Genomic DNA, 17,015 nt, shown 5'->3' with positions numbered 1-17,015 from the left:
CATCTTCCTTCCCTCTTCGCCTAATCCAAATCGATTCAAAAATCATATATATATGTATATATAAACCAATAGTGGAGTCAAGAAGCGCATCGGATCGAATCTAAAATAATACACAATCGACTAGAAACCAACCTCTCAACCTCTCAGCCAGCCAGCCAGCCAGCCAAAAAGAGCCAGTCCATGCACCTATCACCACGAAAACTCTCATCTCATCTAAACCCGAAGAGAAAATCGAGAGAATCAACAACACAACTATCTGTCACCGCGAGTACCCCTACTCATTCATCATCTACAGAGATGACGCTTGCCAAAAAACCATTCTTCGATACTCATCGATGCGAAACCCGCTGATTCCGACAATTGGGTTTTTGAGGCTGTCTGACAAGGCAGTGCCGCGCGAGCTACCATCTGCTGAATAGTGGCTGATGGAGACGGGATTCTGGATCCGCAAATTTCGCTTGAAATTCGTGGTTTCTATCTATCTGCCCATTCATCTATCCATCCGTTCATATATAGATCTATACTCACTATCCTCATCTTCTAGGATATATATATACTACCCGACAGATTTCCATTCAAACTGCACAATACAGCCAGGTGTACTTCTCCTCTTCCCATTTTCTCTTCTCTTCTCTTCCCCTCTCATCTCCTCCTCAGAATAACCTACAACCCCGCGTTCTCGAATCCATCAGCCCCCCACAATCAAAGTTTCGACCTGCAAGACTAATATCCATTTGTGCCGCCATACATCTACTGTTCACACACATAATGAATAGGATATGTATAAAACGCATATCCACTCTAAACCTTTCAGTTTCTCGTTGAAGGCAGAGGCTATCATGCATTATATTTTTTGCATCGTCGTCTCGTGTGTACATTTGTAAATTCGTAGATTGGCATTTATGTACTTGTTATATGTCGTGGTAAATTTATGATATATGGTCAGAGCCATGTCCGGAGATCGAATCGAAATGAAACGAAGGGAGAAAAGAAAAGAGTAAAGTAAAGAAAAGGAATAAAAAAAAATATAAAAAAAATAAACATAGAGAAAAAGAGACAACAAGAGCAAAACCAAACTCTCAGCCAGCAAGCAAGCAAGCAACAAGAAGCAACAAAAATTAATACCAACAACAGACAGGCCTTCCACCATCGCCTTTAGCATCTTTCAGCTGAATCCTATATTATTTCCCAACTCGGCCTTGGGGGATTCGACAACCCCTTCTATTTTCTTGTTTTTATTCCCATCTTGACCTAGGTCATATCCCATTAAGTTTTGTTCATATTGTCGTGCGAGTCTGTTATATACTCCTATCGACTGAGAGTGAGACTGCGACTGCGACCATGACTTCGCACCCGAGACACAGGACATCTATCGGCCGTCGAGGAATTTGTTCTGTACTCTATAGCTCATTAGTATCGTGTTTCTAGTTTTCGAGGATGAAGAGTAACAGAGCATAGATAGTAAGATCTTCCTACTTCCTCGTGTATTCTCATCTTATGCAGAACTCGCATCTCCAACAACTTTGTTGAAAATACAGTATTGAGAAAGAAAGAAAGAAAGAAAGAAATGACACCACCCCTTCCCACCCCCCCAAAAGCATGTGAAAAATACAAAGAAAGAAATACAACGATGAATTCTAAACACAAGCAGACAATGATTACATTATATAACAAGCACAAGAAAATATACCAGAGCGCCGGAAAAAAAGAGAACACTCAAATTGAGCAGAAAAGATGCACACGAACATCTTGATATCCACGAGAAAGAAGTATCTACATATCCGTATTTATACACTCTCCCTCCCAAACAGCCTCATACACTACGGTGCCACACCGTACCACGAACAGACACACTCTGGCTCGACCTACCAGGTACGGAAGTACAAGCAAGGCTATCAACATCTCGACTACAAAATACACAAAGTCAGGCCACCAAGCGAACCTGTCCAATATCTCCCATCTCAGGCGGAAGCCAATCTACAGTACCGCTTTCTATAAAATTCTAGTTTGGTCCTAACACGTACTAGCCAACCAACTATCAACCACCAACCCCTTTCTTTCCTCATCTACTCTATTCTCCCTCTCCAACAACCAACCAACCAACCAACTATTACCCCAACCAAAAAAAAAAAAAAATACGCCATGAAACACAGATCCATATTTCTATTCCCATGCACCAGACCAGAAAAACGGTGGTCCACCTAGGTCGAGGTCGAGGTCGAGGTCAAGGTCGAGATTGGTCAGTTCATTTCAACCCATCGACTTAATTGAGCTACCTGTACATCCTATCAACAGGTTGAGATAGATAGCTCAGGCAACTACAAGACTGATCGAAATGCATGGTATGAAGCTACAAGTTCCTTGGGTTCTCTGCATTAATGCGGAAGGAATGAGAGATGTTTGTCCCAAATTTTCATAACGGTTGCGCGTTCCTTCCTTCTCCTAGGTAAGGGAAACTTCCCATTGAATTAATATTGGTCAGTGATCTCACAATATATTGGCTGGTGCGCGGAAACAGCGAACTCATCCCAATTCACAGTTCATTCACAAGAATCATAAACCAAAATCACGTATTTCGAAACTATCATTTCATGCGTTCATTTCCTAACCTCCACGGACCAAATCCCAAATAACCCATACGGTCTCTTCTCCTTGGTCACTCGGCTCTATTCATGTGTATAATCTTCCTTTGAAACCTCTATCACCATTCCCTTACTCCTCAATCATCAAAAACGCCCCCTACAACTCCTCCACAGCCTTACTGATAGCGTCTTCCAACGCTGCAGGATTGGCACCTACAACCTCTGCGAACTTTTCCTCTCCCTTGAAGATCACAAAGGTAGGCATGGCTCTAATACCAAGCTCTTGTGCTACCTCTGGCAATTCATCGACATCGATTTTAATGAAGTGGGCGGCGGGGTAGGCTTCCGAGAGTCTATTTGATGAGAATTAGAATTTTTTATTCGTTATTTTCCCCTGTTAGAAAAAGACAAGGGGAAACAAAGAGGCAAGGCAACAAAGGGAGAGAACATACTGAGAAACTTTAGGAGCGATGGCTTTGCAAGGGCCACACCATGTTGCAAAGGCGTCGAGAACTACGACTTTGTTGTCGGTAAGAGCAGACTTGAAGTCAGTTGCACTATTAATTCTTTATCAGCATCTGTGTTTTTACATCTGTGTTTTTACTATGGATATCTCTCGGAAAGCTCTTCGTGCCCCACGCGACCTACACATATCATCGAGGATATAGTATAGTATAGTGCTGTGATTCGACCGAACAGAGATATCGACGACGTATTCCAATATACCAAACCCAAAATCCATGGGCCGAGTGTATATCTCGTTTCTGGAGAGAGGGGGGGGGAAGGGGGAGTAAAACTCACTTGGCAATATTGTGAACACCCATATTTGCGATAGATTGATGAAAAGCTCTTTTGTTGATAGATTGAAAGACGACGCGATTGTTTGGTTTTGGTAATCGTTGAAGAGATCGAGTGAAGAATGACATATGAAAACTCTTGCAGAGATCTGAAGAGTATTTGTATGTTTTGGAAGGGTTGTTGAGGCTGACAGGAAGAGAAGGTGGGAAGTTTGCGGAAGACGTGTAGATTGGTTTAGAGAAACGATGCTTTCTAATGCCGATTGCTTTCTAAGAGGGGTAATTGTGAATCATGCCTTGTAATCCAGGCGACAAATGACGAAATCGTGCTTGTGTAAGCAGAGATGGGCTAGACTCTCTATCCTTGTTCGGATGATTATGAGATATGATTGGCTGAAGGGTGCTTGGAGTGTGTGTGAGTGATTCCAAAGAATCTTCCATGCTTTCTAGAATATTGTTGTTTCGGGCATAGAATGAATGGGAGAATGGGAGAATGGGAGGTGGTGGTGGTGGTATCAAGATCTATTTTGGGACTATATTATATTACATTATGATTTGTATTTGAATTCCTTCGGTGTCGCCGTCGCTGTCATTTTTTTGATCATCTGCTTTTTGCCTCTTATTTCCAACCCTATCAATATCACAAACTCGGCTGGCAATATATGATCAAACAGGAAACCCCCCGAAAATAACCGGACTTGCCACTCATCTCTCCCGAATCTAGACATTATAACATCATAAGTCTGCGCGACACTCCATCCATCAGCCATTCATTCATCCATAGCTATCTCGCTAGCTACTAGCTACTGTCTCGACACGAACCCCCTCTCTTTTCACACCCCCGAGTCATGGAATATCAGACCTTCAGACCCTATCACAGAAGATCAACCAACAATCCCCAACACAATTATGCAGTCAGTCGGTCATCATAAAATCACCCCTTCCACCCAACAAAACATCACATCACGACACAACACCACTACTCCTTTTCTCCTTGTAGATCTCATACTCCTACTCCGTGAGACATACACACCAAGTGTTCACCCTATAGCTACCACACACACACACACAACTCAGCCCCAATTCTAAATGACATAATTCATCTGCATCTTCAAGCTTCTATCTCCCAGCTTTCATCTTCACTCTCCTCCCCTCCCGTCTCCCAGCTCCAGCCCCAGCTCCAGCCCCACCCCCAGCCTCGGCTCCTCTTTCACAATACCAAAAACACACACACACAGACAGCAAACCACCCCCAAAGCCACAACAGCAAACCAACCGTTCAGGCATTCATCCCCCTCTGTCTCAAATCTCCATGCACGAAATCCATGCACCCCATCCCTCCCTCAGCTGAAAAGGAGAAGAAGAAGAAGAAGAAGAAGAAAACAAACCCTACCCACCCTCCACCCTCCACCGCCCCTTCTACCCCTCTCAAACCCATCCATATCATCAATCACAACTCCGTCCTATATCTGCAGCTAATAGCTACACCACACCCATCTACATAGGTATCTACCTACCCATCAAGTCTTATCTCATCACATCATATCATCACTACTCTCCCGAATGGTGATCTCATCCCGTGCCATCCTCTGAGTATATATGCATATGCATATGGACACATCACTGCACATACATACACTACACACCAAAAAGAAAACTTCAGCTGAAACCCCTACCTATCTACTTATCTACCCAGCTACTGATCTAGGCACATACAATATATTAAGCCAAGTCAACCACACAAGCAGGCAATGCACTCCCAAGTTCCAAGCTTCCAAGCTCCATTCATTCATTCACCCCTCTCCCCACCCATTCAAACCACAAGCACAGTCACAAGTACCTACCTAGCAAAAGCGATTTCAGAATCCACAAAAGCGAGCACGGTTATATAGCATGATATAATACAATCATCATTACGAGGTATCTACCACCTATTCCCCAAACTAAGCTATCTCATCTCATCTCGTTCCCCTCCTCCCCTCCTCCCCTCCGCTTCTTTCCTCCCTGGCCTCGTACCACCTCTAAAGATTTCAATCCCCAATCCCCAATCCCCAATTTCGCATCAAAAATCGGAAGCCTGGCGTCTTTCTCAATTCTCACACATCTCACCTCATCTATACCTCAAGAGATCAATCAACCAAAATAGAGAAGAAAAGCTTTCAAAAAGAAGAAGCTAGATAGCTCACTATTACTAAAGACTATAATCTTCCTCAATTCCCAATCCGCAAGAGCCCTGCTCTCTCTCCCCCCCCCTCCCTCTCATCTTTCTGATCACCGGGTATCTCTTCCGCTCAAGAAGTAATATTACATGTTTTCCTCGCCTTCCAGTTCCTCCTTCGCCCAAAAACTTTCCCCAAGATCCTGTAAAAAAAAAAGGAGCGACGCCGTCATAATTTTCCACTCCCCAACGATACCCCGACTTCTTTTTTCGGTCCCCTATCTCAAATACATGTTGGGGTATCGATTTGAACAAATCAAAAAGCAAAAAAAGCAGAAACATCTATGTGCTAGTGGGGATATCAATTCATTATGAAACCGAAAAAAAGCAAAAGAAATAAAGAAAATTTTTGGTCGTGAATCCGTGAAATAGTGATTGTGGAGGAATGCGAGTAAGTTGATGAGAAGTCGATAGTTGATGTATAGAATAAAGATATCATGGACAATGACAATGATCGAGACAAAGCTTTTTTTATACTGTTTTTAGGTCGATTCGAGCCCTTTTATAAGGAAATGTTTGTTAAAGGAGCGAATGCTGACAAAAGAAAAGTTGCAATGAGCGTGGGTGTCGATAGTGACAAATTTGTTGTAATGAAATAATTAAAAGAATGTGGTGCTCGTTTCGTTTCGTCATTGTCCTTGAAAATCTTCATCTTTCCACCAAGTCGACTCTACGAGTCATTATGACTCACACTCGTCCTTCGAGCCTCTCCAGAAGCTCTTGGTTTCATGTCAAGAAGTCTCGCGCTACCAGCACTGACTCTTCTGACATGTCCGAAGTCAACACTTGTAGCTCTGCTAATACCAGGGCCATCCTCGTTGACAAATTCAGCTTGGTAGCTAATACTTCTTCGGTAGCTTGGAGAATCTTCAGCAGCCTCATCCACAAGGCCTTCGCGAGATTTCGCTCGTTCACGGTGAATTACAGTAGCATGTCTTGCCACAGCTCCCCATTTTGTCTTCCCTTCTGTGGATGGACTCTGTTTAATGCTAGTTCCATCATCCTCGTCGCTAGAAGCCATGGGAAGACCAGTAGATTGACGTTTCATCATATTTTCTTCATGAGGCCCTGGTGTAATGCGGCTGAAGTATTCGTCTTCAGCAATTCCAAGTTCTTCAGAAGATTCCGATAATTCTTTATAGCGTTGTTGTAAAGAGCTAGCAGAATCACGTAATGGCGACAATGTCATTTGTGCAGATCCTCGTTTTGAGGCTGCTTTCTTTCCAGAAAGCCATGATCCTTCAGAGTCGATTGATGCAAGAGATTGGGAGATGAGCGTAGGTTGTTCGGGTGAAGGTACATCTGTTGATCTGTGACCACTAGTAGGCGTACTATCTCGTAAACGCACGACACTGATTGGAGTATCGTATCTGCGTTGCTCCTCCAAAGATCTACGTACACTACCTCTCTTTTCTGGATAATCGGTTCGTATTGGTGGCACGATATCAGTCTCATGAGATTGTAGTCGAGAGTCCGGTGGTGAAACTGGAAGTTCGGGTAAATCTTCTCTAAACTTTGACATCGTTCGTTTGGGAATGTTTGATGTTTGCCTAATCACTGGCGTATATCCCAAATGTGGTGGTGGTCCGGTTTGCACTGTTTCCCGTGAAGTATTCGAAAAGGATGGTGTGGAAGTCCTGCTAAGTCTCTTGTTTCGTCTAAAGAATGATGTCCACGATTGAGAAGTTTTGGCTTCCACAGGCTGTTTGGCGGGTTCTGTTTCCACTCGCTGTTTTTTAGATGGGGAAGGAGTCCTGGATTTGTCCAGATTTGCCATCTGTGAAATATTCGATGGCCCTCGAAGGTGGCCCTTTGGTGAAGCAGGTGGTGAAACATTAGCTTTGCCAATAGTGCCAACTTCCGCAGTTCCTAAGAATGGCACGGAGCGTTCTGAAGAAGGGGTTAAGTTGTCGTCGACGAATGGAGTTTCGTACGCAGGAGAGTCTTTGAGGAAGGCATCCGCAGGTCGCTTTCCTCTACCAGAGTCCCAAGTATCCGATCCTCTCCTCTTGCTTGACGTGGTAACCGCGGAAGTTCCAATGCCCAAGCCTACTGCGTCTCTTCCTAGAACCCCCCTATCCATGTTATCCGGAGGTGGTGTACCGTATCGAGCAGCTGCTGCTTCTTCGGCCTTTTGTTTCTCTTGCTTTCTTGCTAACCTTCTCTGTGCCTTCAGCTTCTCATCTTCCTTCTTTCTTTCTCGCCTCTTCTGATCTCTTTCCATGAGCTCTCGAAGCTCTCGGGCGTCGAGATCATCGGCAAGTTCATCAATTCTCTTATTTGCTTTTAGAACTTCTTCTGGAATATGTATGCGATCCAAGATACGTCGTTTTTGCGAGTCTGATCTATCTGAACCAAAACCGGTTACGCCAGGCGCATATCGAGGGTTTTCGGAATGTCGAATCGTAGGGCGTGGTGCCAACACGTCTAATGCAGATATTCTCCATGACGTTTGATGTTCGGAATTCGAAGATACTGAAGAACGCATCGATTCCGCCGTTGGCAATGAAATATCGGAACGCGGGTTCTGTAAATTCCCTTTCAATCCAGTTCGCATTCTCTTGCTGTCCCTCTTCATGGGACGACCAGATGATGAGGCATCTGCGGCCGGTCTGTTGGGCATAAAAGAAACCATTGCTTTAATTTCCTCTTCCCTATTGAATTCTTCCTTGCGCTTTTTACTCGACTTTCGCCTTGAGAGTTCTGCAGCACCTCTTTTATGTAATGTTGGCACCCTCTGCCAATCCTTTAATTCCTCGGCGTCTTGGTCTGTAAGTCCAGTTGTTGTGTCTCTTCCGTCTCGAACATCTGCTGGTAAAGGAGGAACTGGAGGTCTATGCACGTCTCTAAGCACGCGAATGCTATCGTGTCGACCGGGAGAAAAACTATAAGTCCTTTGCCTTTCAGGCTTCTGTAATTTTTTCGAATCCCTCGAAGGTTTTCTCCTTTGAGAGTCCCTCCGGCTTCTTCTCCTCTCAAGGACTGATAAAGGGTTTAATTCGGATCCATCATGCCTTCCAGGGTCCCGCTGTGTGCCAGCATCGTGCATGGTTGAGTGTTCGGAGCGAGAAGTGCTTGCCCCACTGCGCGATGCTCTGCGAGTACTTTTCCAACGGAACGGCCACAAACCCATCTTTCCATCGATGTGTATAAGATAAAATTTCTGCCCCTCTCAATATTACGAGGTTGGCACTGAGCTGTAATATATTCTCTGCGAAAACCCGCTCAAACCCTTCACGGAGCTCCAAGGTTTCAATCTAGTACCTGCACGCGTTGACCATGGCCATCAAATTGTGAATCTCGACCGAGTTAATGTGTGTGAGCACTGAGCACTGAGCAAGCGACTGACAGATAAAACGTTTAAAACCCCACGAGGTCCTTCCTTGTCGCAAGTTAATAAATAGAAAATTATTTTGTGAAAGTGGATCGCGTTTCCGCTCGCATGACGTTCATTCAAGTAGTGTCTGTATACGGAGGTTCTGCTCTGGAGTTTTTTTTGGTGTGGTTGGTATGGTTGTGTGTGCTTTGAAAGGATTACTCCGGTATCATTTGAGCAGAATTGAATGTAATGAAGGTTAAGCCAGACAGGCAAGACGAAAGATGGAGATGGAGATGAATTGGTCGGAATGGTCGAGATCTTTCTCTTCGGGGGTGAATTCCGGGGATTTGGGATGTTGAGGGAATGCAATTGGCGTTGTGAGATTTGAACGGTATTTGAAATTGGGAATTCTTTTAATTGCGAAAGTAAGGGAGAAAGAAGAGAAAATTGAAAAGAGAAGATGTGGTTGGCTCGTTGCTTTTGGTATGTGTGTGTGCCCAGGCAGGTGGGTGTGCAGAGTACGAGCGAGTGGAGTAGATATGCTGTGATATGTGTGAGGGTGTGCGGGTATGGGAGAGTGAATTTTCCAAGGTTTCCTTCTTTTTCTTCCCCTTGAGCTCTTTTTCTTGGTAGATGATGGGATGGAGATGGGTGGATGGGTGGATGGACGAGGAGGAGGAGGAGGAGGAGGAGGAGGAGGAGGAGGAGGATGAATATGGGCTGGGGAAGAGATATTCGTGTGTATGTGTGTATGTGTGTGTGTGTGTGTGTGTGTATCTATCTATGGTCGACAAGGCCTGGCTGGTCTGGTCTGGTCTGGCTGCCCAGGTGTGTGTGCGTGTGTGTGTGTGTGGCTGATTCGATTGATTATTGATTGATTGATTGATCGATCGATTGATTGTGTTTCCTTAATAAGATCTGGGCCAATATGGCATCAAGAATATAACAGGAAGAGGTGGTTTGGTAAATAAAACCAAGTCAAAAAAAGACCCCAGGGATGACTGGTTGATTGATTGAGAAAACAAACCAAGTTCTTGGTTCTTGGTTCTTGGTTCTTGGTGGTTGATACTCCTTCCCTAAGCACAATAAAATAAAACAAAATAGACCTCGTTGATCTGACGATTCTGACCTCACTAACAATAACCACTCAGCCCTCGTTCGTTTCTTGTTTCTCCCACGATATGTTTATGTTTAATAAGCTGCGATGTATATAAGGATGCAGGAAGTATATAGTATAAACTCGCAACTCTACTTGCCTTAGTCATGTAGCTACTGGGTATAATAATAAGTGTTTACTAGCTAAGCACATAGTATGTGTGTATGTAGAAAGTAAGTATTCGATACATTGCAATACGTTTTGTAGCTCTCCCGCTCTCCCGCTCTCCCTCTCTCCCTCTCTTCCTCCCCTTCCTTCATTTCACTCTGCATCAAACTACTCAAGTATCAGCACGCAGCACACACCAGCACTCCTGATTCCAGTTGCCACAATGCTAACTAACACATCCGGATCGATCATCTAAGTTCTACAAGCGCACGCTACTACAAGTTTGCGGTACAGTACGAGACGGAGAATGCCTCAACTTTCCCTTGAACACAATCCTCATTACTAACTCTTCCTCTCCCGTAGCTACCTCACTCCCTGGGTAATGCCGAGCAGGTAGTCAAATCGTGCAACCATTGGCTTCGAATCTTCAAACTCTAGTTGCTCCTTACGAGATGAACCGATGTTTTTCTGATGAAAAGTCGAGTCTTGCTTGAGTCTTGACCTTGACTCTTGACAGTGGACACCTTTGAATCCACAATTCAAACATGAGAACCCACATCTCCAAGTCGAAAATCCACAAATCAGGTACGAGATCAAGAATCGATGACATTTCATCAGATGCATCATGTACGAAAGCTCGTGAGGGAGGAACCTGGGCAATGAGACGAAACAAGAGAGGCAGAGTGAAAAAGAGTCAGAGTGTACGCTAATTGTGTTTTTCTTCTTGATCTAGAACGAACCTTATTAACGTCCAGGGAGTCAGGGACCTGAAGAACCCGGCTGGTCGATCAATGTACTACTGGGTAGTAGGTACCTAAGTTTCTACCAATGTAGCTGGAGGGAAACATTTCAATGTTCATGCATGCATGAGGTCCCGGTCGGTTTTTGTACAGCTGTTGGATGCATGGCATAAAATATACACCCAGGGTTTTAGTATACCTCTACCCATACTCGTATCTATCGATGCTGATGTTCGGGCTTTCCAGGGTGTACTCTTCAGCCATTCTGAGAATTGAATGAAGAAGAAGACGAAAGACGAAAGAACGACGAACTGTTCTTATGATTTTCCGGCTATGATTTGCAGGAAATCATATCCAACACCACCTGCTCCCTACAAACTACCTGCAAGCTACCTACGAGCTGCGAATGGAGAGTCGGTAACAAATTCTGGGATGCCGAGAGAGGGAAGTCCCGTAGGATCAAGGTACGAGAAAATATATTAATATCGATTCATGGTTGGTATCTTCCTTGCAATTTTGACACTCATGGATTACAACCTTGATCATTCTGGTAGAGCAAGTTTGGATCTGTACATTTTTCCCCAGGCTCATTTAAGAATGTACCCATTAGGCCTGCCTCTAGAGTAAGCCTCCAACCGCCTCGACGATACCTTTCAAGTCGTCACCCTGAATCCCGAAAGCCTTCAAATCTGGGCATCTGGGGCACAGGGTGACAGGCTACTTTACTTTACTTGGTGATTCCTGTCCAAATTAAGCCAATCATGCTATAGGTGCATGTGTATATAAGAAATCTAAGCCTCGCTCCCTCGCTCCTCTACCTCCCATTGGGGTTATTGGTTGAACGAAGGGGAATTGCCAGACAGTAAACAGCCTATTTCAGTTAGTTACTGACTAGCCTTGATCAATGTTCGAGAAGATGCTAAGATTATCACGAATCACGATGCCATAATGGTCTGTCCACTGAAGGAAGCATCACTCGACAATCTCCAATGGATTCCTTTTTCTCTAAGCGAACAGCTCATCTACATCAATAAATCAAATAAATGCATACATATGCTTGCGGAGTGCATTTCTGTAGGTACGGTACTTAAATCACATTTCCAATCCGAATTGTAGCCTGACACGTAAAAGAGGTAACAATGCATCAGCAACAGAGTCGCATGCCGGATTATAGAAGCACAGGACAGGGACAAGGGCAATCTAATCCTCGTGGCAGTGTATGGCTGCATTCTGTATCACCACCTCGCCATCAATTTTTCTTCCCTTGCACAAACAATGTTCGGATCAAAGCACACAACGATAGTAAAACTTCCAATTTTTCGATGAGATAGATCTTCCAGACGCTATCACGCTCTCAATTGCCGTGCTCGTTAGCTCTCTCCACGATCATCTACCATTTATTTTCCTCCCAGGTGACCAACATCCAGCAGCACGGATGAATCGAAGGCGTGGACGATCCCACAACCGAACGGTCGAAATGCATCCTCGAACCCGCCACACGGGCTTCGGGCTAAAAAAGCTGGCCTGACTCCTGAGAAAGCCTAGAAGGGTTTCCAAGCTCCAACCGCTACGGTTCACGGGTTTCAACGACTCGTGAGTTGGTCGGGAGAAAATCCTTTTCCCTCCTTTCTTTCTTTCTGTCTTCGTTCAACCCCGCGCGTGCTATGCTTTGGCTGCGCATAAGCCTATGGGATGCGATGTGGGATGAGGTGATCCTTCACGACGGATGTGTGTATCAATCCACCACACAGCCGTACAAGGGACTGGAAGGAAGCATTGTTGTCGAGTCATTGCCTCGCGTGCTCGTGTGACGAGAGTACTGACTACAGACTACATCTGCAGCATGTACAGTGCATGCCCTCACTCACGGCTCTGTTGAGGATTGTCTGAGCAATTTGCCTGTCGTCTTGTATCAAGTAAGCACCAAGCAAGCATGGAGAACAAACTACCCAATGCTACTTCGTATTTACGCTCAGAGCCTGTTCTATCTCCTTCCTTTCCTCAGCTCCTACTTAATCTATTACACTTTCCTGTCAACAACATTGACACCATGACGGGCCACTGGTGGACACAGGCTCCAAATGTCAAACTCTATGCTCCATCCCAAGTGATTCCAATAAAACATGGCAGCAGTGCGTAGGTATGTATGTAATTGCGAGAGATGAAAAATCGATCCACTGGCCCAATAACCCATTAATCAATCAAAGACCCAACACCCACCCAAACCCAAAAGCCCCCCCAGGCTCGGCTCAAGACTCAAGACAAGACGCATAAAGTAGGTACACACATCCAGACCGGACCCAAAAGTGCCCCCTTCACCTCCAAGAAAGCTCTCTCGGAGCATGGCACCCATCGTTCCCGAAGCACGCGAATTCTTTCCTCCAGGGTAAAACTGCCCCAGAATGTTGCTCTTTCCCTTTTTCGTCATTTATCTCCGATGGCACTAGTGGGTAGGGGGCTTGGCAGAGCTTTGGGTCAAAAGTCACGCTTGATGGGGAAGAGATGGACGCAGGACATGCATGGTGTGCGAATGTGTGAAGCAAGGTTATTGGCATTGCTTTCCTTTTGCGTTACTCGCCGTCTACGATACACCGTCGAGACAGTCCGATGTATGTGTGTAGGTATGTAGGTGTGCAGGTATGTCTCTGCAGAATTTGTCATCTTTCTTGGAGAGGGGTGCCGTTTCTGGACCGCTGATTGGGTGGGCGGGTAGGTGGGGATATCCTCATTTTTTACTCACTTGGTGAAGAGTCTCTTGTGCCTGATACGAGAAAAGACACGTTATCCCATGCTACAATACGACACAACACAATACGACACAACACAACACCACACAACACCACACCAAATTCCCCAATTCTCAACTCATCACGTCTCACCACGCACACGCATACATATTGGGAGAAGTTTCTCTCGCCCTTCTCTCCCCAATTTCCAATTTCCAATTCACATTTCATCCCTACGTCCATTCCCCCATCCCTACATCCCTATCCAGCAATTTTAATCCTCCCTCCCTCCACAGTCACCTCGGAAATTATCATCACCACTACTTTGAACTCACAGACAATTAACCGTACCGTTTGGCTCGCATCGATACAGGGAGAAAGAATAACTGGAGCCGTCACCGTTGAAACTTTAAATTCCAATATACCACATTTTCCCAAGCTGGAACCGGGATTCGGAGGTTTGGATTCGGACTTGGACAGGGAATGTATTTTGGGCGAGGAGCAGTTTTGAGTTTGCGTGTTTCGTCATCAGAGACAGTGAGTTGGTGAGTGTCACTCACATATATATCGTGAAAATTTGATGAAGGTTTGGAGAGGAGAAAGTTGGGAGAAAGTTTGGTTTTTGGGGGTTGCATTGGATTTGTCATTTTTTGATGAAGGACTCGATGTTGATGATTTGATTTGAAATCTCGTTTGGGGTATTCCGTCATCAGAAACACACGTCAGGACGGTTGAAAAAAAAAGTTTAATCTTTGATCTTTGACGGAACTTTGGCGGATAGACATGTCATTGTTCATGACTACGTCGATGATTTGACGTCGATGACTTCAAATCTCGTTTGGTTTGGCTCGGCTCGGCCTGGCTGTTAAGTGAAGTTCGTTAGATCTGCTTTTTTTTCTTCGCTATTGTCGGCTTTGTAGTGGTTATAGTGTAATCACGACGTCCTTCGAGTACAATGTGCTCGTATTGGTTAAGTAACCACGGTAACTCGGGATATACTAGATAGACCTCGTGAATTAAACTTCAATAGGAGGGTTTAAGTTGGCAGTTTTTGGCAAGTATATCTTCTTTTACAGAATGCACAGTCCCAAAGGTAAGCAAGCGGCACAGTGATCATCCGCAAGCCTCTTGACAATACTGATTCTTTGCCCAGCTCTGGACGACTTTACAATACAGTTCTAAGCTAGTTAGAAGAACTAGTTGATGTTCTGTTCAATAGGAACATAATATCGCATGGCATTCTTAGGGTCCCATTGAGCTTTAAGTTTCTTCAGTTTCTCCAATCTCCATGTTTCCTACCCATAGATCGCCTGTAAAGACTCATCGCCATCGGTATAGTTGACGTAGACACGGAGATGTTCTGGGTCTTCACTTCCATCTAGCAAGTATTTCCGACGCTTCTCCCCAAATTCCTTTGCTATCGGGTCGATGTTCGAGTCAGGCGCATACATGACGTACGATGTAACCAAGATGTTATCGTCTCGATGCGGAAACGCCGTATTTACTGCATCAATGGCTTTAACTGCTTGAGTCGAGTAGCCTTCGACCAAGAAAAATGAACCAGCTATCTCTGGAACTTTGCGGAATGTTGAGTCGATCTCGTTGTATACTTGTCTGACGGCCGTCACATTGTATGATTTCAATCCGATAGGGTATCGGAGGGATGTCATTCCGTAAGTGCATCCTGGGCCATCTGCGTCTTGAAATGTGACGACGGCGAGATCGTCTAGTGATCCCTGACCAGTCTGTACACTATGTGGTCCGATGCCATGGAATGGTTTGGCATATTTGTTGGCTATTTCGGGAGAGCCGTTGTAGATGATACCGAACCACAGCACCGGCTGCTAAATTGTTAGCTTCTAATCATTCCCAAATATATTGCGTCGGGACAGTGACTAACATGATCTGGATCGATCTCTGCAGCCTTGATAATATGTCTCCAATGAACTAGCTCCGCCGGTTGATCTCGCAACAATCTATTCGCTTCCTCATAGAGAGACTCAAGTTTATCTCCTGAATAAATAAAGATTTCATAAGACCATAACGGGGCACTATTATCATAAACACGATATTCCCATTCCATCACCAGCCCGAAATTATGTCCTGCGCCTCTAATGGCCCAAAATAAACTCGGATAAGAATTCTCCGATACAGTGACGAGTTTGCCAGAAGGAAGCAAGAGACGAGCAGAGGTTACTTGATCCGCCATGAGCCCATATTGACCCTGAAGCCAACCATGGCCACTCCCGAGAGTCAGCGCAGAGAATCCGACGAGCTCACATATACCGGTTACTGAATGAGTCATTAGTTCAGGTTTCCTTGTTTGAGAAGGAATGGCTTCAAGAAACGGATGTATTTACCTGTTCGTTTTCTTAATCGCGTAAGGGCGTCAGCGACATCACGCACGTTGGCGCCGCCGCCAATTGTGGCACTCTATCCGTCTTCTGAAGGGGTAGTGTGGACCATGCAGCGAAAATCAATCTGGATCGTGCTCTGAGCCTGCCTGAGAGCGCGGGTTGTGCCGTGCCCGCTGGATCGCGCGATGTAGGGGATGAAATGTTGGGAGGCGTAGCGGATCTGGGGTTGTTTTGGTGGATGAGTCGGGGCGTGGGTTTGGGGAGGGGGGCGTTTATTGGGATATTTTGTGTGTATTGTAGATTTTTGTGGATGGAACGGAGATGAGAATGGGCAGGAATACTAGTTGCTTACGGTTTACTGGACGTCGGATTCGTGGGTTACTTGGATGATACGCATGACGTGGGGACTAGAGTATTCTCGTCATCTGGCGAGGAGAGGGAGAAGGAGTGGTGTGTGGGGAGGAGGATGGTTGCGTTGGGGAAGAGGAGGGGAGTGAGCTGGGTTTGGATTTCGAGGGGGTTGGGCATGGGGGATAGTTGGGGAGATTTTTGCTTGGGATGGAAGGTAGAGCTGAAGATGGAGATGGAGGAATAGAGGGCTTTTAATTGATAGTATATCTGAGGCAGAATTAGATGTTGTTTTCTTGAGTGAGTGAGAAAGAGAGAGACATTCTCGATTAGATGTTTTGAATACCGCGTTGTTGTAAAGCAATCTTACCAACAATTGGCGTATGCAAAATTCCAAACAGATAGATGCCAACTCATTTGCCCTACCGAATCACATAACTTCCAGACAAATTTTTAGAATCAACATGTTGGAGTCGGCACAATATATCAGGTTCGATTTCTTTCGTGCTTTGTTCGTGTATTGTGTCTAACATTTGGTGCGAGTAACTGAACGCGCATGGATACATAGAGTCAGTGTTTGTTTTCGTTGGTTCGGATCGTGTGCGGTGTTGTGAGATTGTCATGTGGCCATGGGGGGGGGGGGGGGGGGGGAGTGTAAGATTGT

At 45.1% G+C, this 17,015-nt stretch overlaps 3 protein-coding genes across 4 annotated transcripts; all 3 read right to left on the bottom strand.

Annotated features, from left to right (window-relative positions):
* Nucleotides 1-2,550: 2,550 nt before the first annotated feature.
* Bctrx1 lies at nucleotides 2,551-3,847 on the bottom strand. The gene is made up of 3 exons (XM_001546556.2): nucleotides 3,384-3,847; nucleotides 3,035-3,139; nucleotides 2,551-2,935 (listed from the first exon to the last, which is right to left on the bottom strand). The coding sequence occupies exons 1-3, from the start codon at nucleotides 3,506-3,508 to the stop codon at nucleotides 2,740-2,742; spliced, it is 426 nt and encodes a 141-aa protein (XP_001546606.1). The 5' UTR covers nucleotides 3,509-3,847; the 3' UTR covers nucleotides 2,551-2,739.
* A 1,426-nt stretch (nucleotides 3,848-5,273) lies between these two features.
* BCIN_12g04270 (hypothetical protein) lies at nucleotides 5,274-8,843 on the bottom strand. The gene has a single exon (XM_024696436.1). The coding sequence runs from the start codon at nucleotides 8,728-8,730 to the stop codon at nucleotides 6,268-6,270; it is 2,463 nt and encodes an 820-aa protein (XP_024552246.1). The 5' UTR covers nucleotides 8,731-8,843; the 3' UTR covers nucleotides 5,274-6,267.
* Nucleotides 8,844-14,941: 6,098 nt separating this feature from the next.
* BCIN_12g04260 (hypothetical protein) lies at nucleotides 14,942-15,951 on the bottom strand (the record flags this gene model as incomplete). Of its 2 annotated transcripts, XM_024698321.1 has the most annotated exons (2): nucleotides 14,942-15,487; nucleotides 15,547-15,951. In XM_024698321.1, 2 exons carry the CDS (start codon nucleotides 15,949-15,951, stop codon nucleotides 14,942-14,944), a joined length of 951 nt encoding a protein of 316 aa, XP_024552245.1. The 2 variants fall into 2 exon arrangements, with proteins under 2 accessions (XP_024552245.1, XP_024552244.1); XM_024698320.1 differs by having other exon boundaries at nucleotides 14,942-15,951.
* Nucleotides 15,952-17,015: the final 1,064 nt, after the last annotated feature.

This window comes from Botrytis cinerea, chromosome 12 (genome assembly GCF_000143535.2).
Source record: "Botrytis cinerea B05.10 chromosome 12, complete sequence".
Taxonomy (NCBI): Eukaryota; Fungi; Ascomycota; class Leotiomycetes; order Helotiales; family Sclerotiniaceae; genus Botrytis; species Botrytis cinerea.
The sequence above is the reverse complement of the archived record's forward strand: the minus strand, read 5'-3'. Positions and strand labels throughout refer to the sequence as shown.